Raw genomic sequence first — 1,830 nt, 5'->3', positions numbered from 1 at the left:
TGTTTTTCATTATTTATCTCAATGGCATTGAGGGTTTCATTTCAATGATTTGTCTTTGTATATTTATATTTATATAGGCACACATAGTTGCATTTTATCGTTGGTACCTTATCATTGCAAGTTCACTGAACATAATGGCACAAGGTAGAAAGGGAAACAAATGTGTTAGATGTCAAATAGTTAGAGTCACTTGTGGGGTGCACTTCCCTGATGAAGATAGTTTTGTCCAAAATGAAGACCCAATGACTCTTGTTGTAAATGACCTTTCAACTAACAATGCAACTAATGTGGAAACTACTATTGTACATGACCATTCTACTACAACTTGTAATCCTATTCTAGAAACACCACAAGTACAGGTGGCCTCAAAGGTTTCCAAACCATAATGGAGCATATCTAACATGAAAGAAGCAATATCATGCATAGAAGACAATCACATGTCTCTTAGAGGCACATCAATCAAGTATGGTATCCCCATTGCCTCTTTGAGGGCATGGCTGATGGGAACCACAAACACGACTGTGAGGGGTCCATGCACCATTTTATCAGCAGAGGAGGAGGATGAAGTTGTCCAATGGTGCAAAGACATGGCTGAAATTGGTCATAGTCTCCAAATCAATCAACTTCAATCAACCGTTGCCCAAATTACTGAGAATAGGAATAATCCATTCAAAAATGGGATGTCAGGGAGGTCATGGTGGGTAGGTTTTAGATGAAGGTACCCTAATCTGACGATGAGAGTAGTAGAAGGAGTGGACTCCGATAGGGCTATTATTCTTCGACCTTGTATTTTTGCCTCTTTCTATGACAACTTGAAGGTAATGTACAACCTCAATCACTATAGTAGCAGTCAGAATTGGAATTGTGATGAGACTGGTGTGCAAGCTGGGAGGAATTATGGAATGAGGGTGATAGCCAAATTGGGCCAGAGGTGTGTACCGCACCTAATTTACAAGAGTAGAGAGTGGATTACTATTCTGGCATGTGTTAGTGCATGCGGTTTCAGAATTCCTGGATTTTATTTGTTCAAATATAAGAGGCATATTCGAAACTACATTACAAACCTTGAGCTAGGAGAATGCATGGCAGTCCAAGAACATGCATGGATGAAAAAGGAGGTGTTCTTAAATTGGTTGGAACATTTTGCATGTTCAGTCCCTGGTGGAGTTTCACCCTCACGTAGGGCCCTAATGATCTTCGATGGTCAGGGCAGCCATGTAGACTTCAAGATAATTGAAGAAGCAAGGCAGATAGGTATAGATTTGGTAACCCTTCCTGCTCATACATGCCACAAAATGCAGCCACTTGATGTTTCTGCATTCTCACCTTTCAAGAATTATTTCAAAAAGAAGAGGACTATATGGATGTCGAAGTACCCACAAATTAAAATTGGAAGGGAAGAGATGGCAACTCTTGCGAGCAAGGCCTTTTCCCAAGAATTGGCACCGACTAATATAATCAGTGGCTTCCATAGGGAAGGGATTTGGCCACTTAACCGATCTGCAGTACAAAATGATATGGGGCCAAGTGAGGCATTTGAGGTTACATTTGATATACAATGAACTGTTGGAACAAAACATGATGCCATTTCAAGGGATGAAGAACCAGAGTATATGGCAATGAAATCTTGCTTGCAGTTGGCTGGTTATAATGAGGAAGACATTCAAGATTTTGTAAAACCTCATAGCGGAACACAAGAAACAGTTGAGGGTACAAGTTTGACACCACAAACTACCGAACTATGTCTTCCCTCACAAACCAGCCAGCCAAATGACGGTTTGGAAAGTACATCAGTAGACATGTCTTTTCCAACACAAGTTGACATACTAG

General features: G+C 40.5%; 1 protein-coding gene across 1 annotated transcript; it reads left to right on the top strand.

The window, feature by feature from the left end:
* Nucleotides 1-821: 821 nt before the first annotated feature.
* LOC131069970 (MFS-type transporter clz9-like) lies at nt 822-1,562 on the top strand. The gene has a single exon (XM_059215412.1). It carries the CDS (start codon nt 822-824, stop codon nt 1,560-1,562), a length of 741 nt encoding a protein of 246 aa, XP_059071395.1.
* The last annotated feature ends 268 nt before the right edge of the window (nt 1,563-1,830 follow it).

The sequence above is a fragment of the Cryptomeria japonica genome, unplaced genomic scaffold, assembly GCF_030272615.1.
Source record: "Cryptomeria japonica unplaced genomic scaffold, Sugi_1.0 HiC_scaffold_125, whole genome shotgun sequence".
In the NCBI taxonomy this organism is placed as follows: domain Eukaryota; kingdom Viridiplantae; phylum Streptophyta; class Pinopsida; order Cupressales; family Cupressaceae; genus Cryptomeria; species Cryptomeria japonica.
The sequence above is the reverse complement of the archived record's forward strand: the minus strand, read 5'-3'. Positions and strand labels throughout refer to the sequence as shown.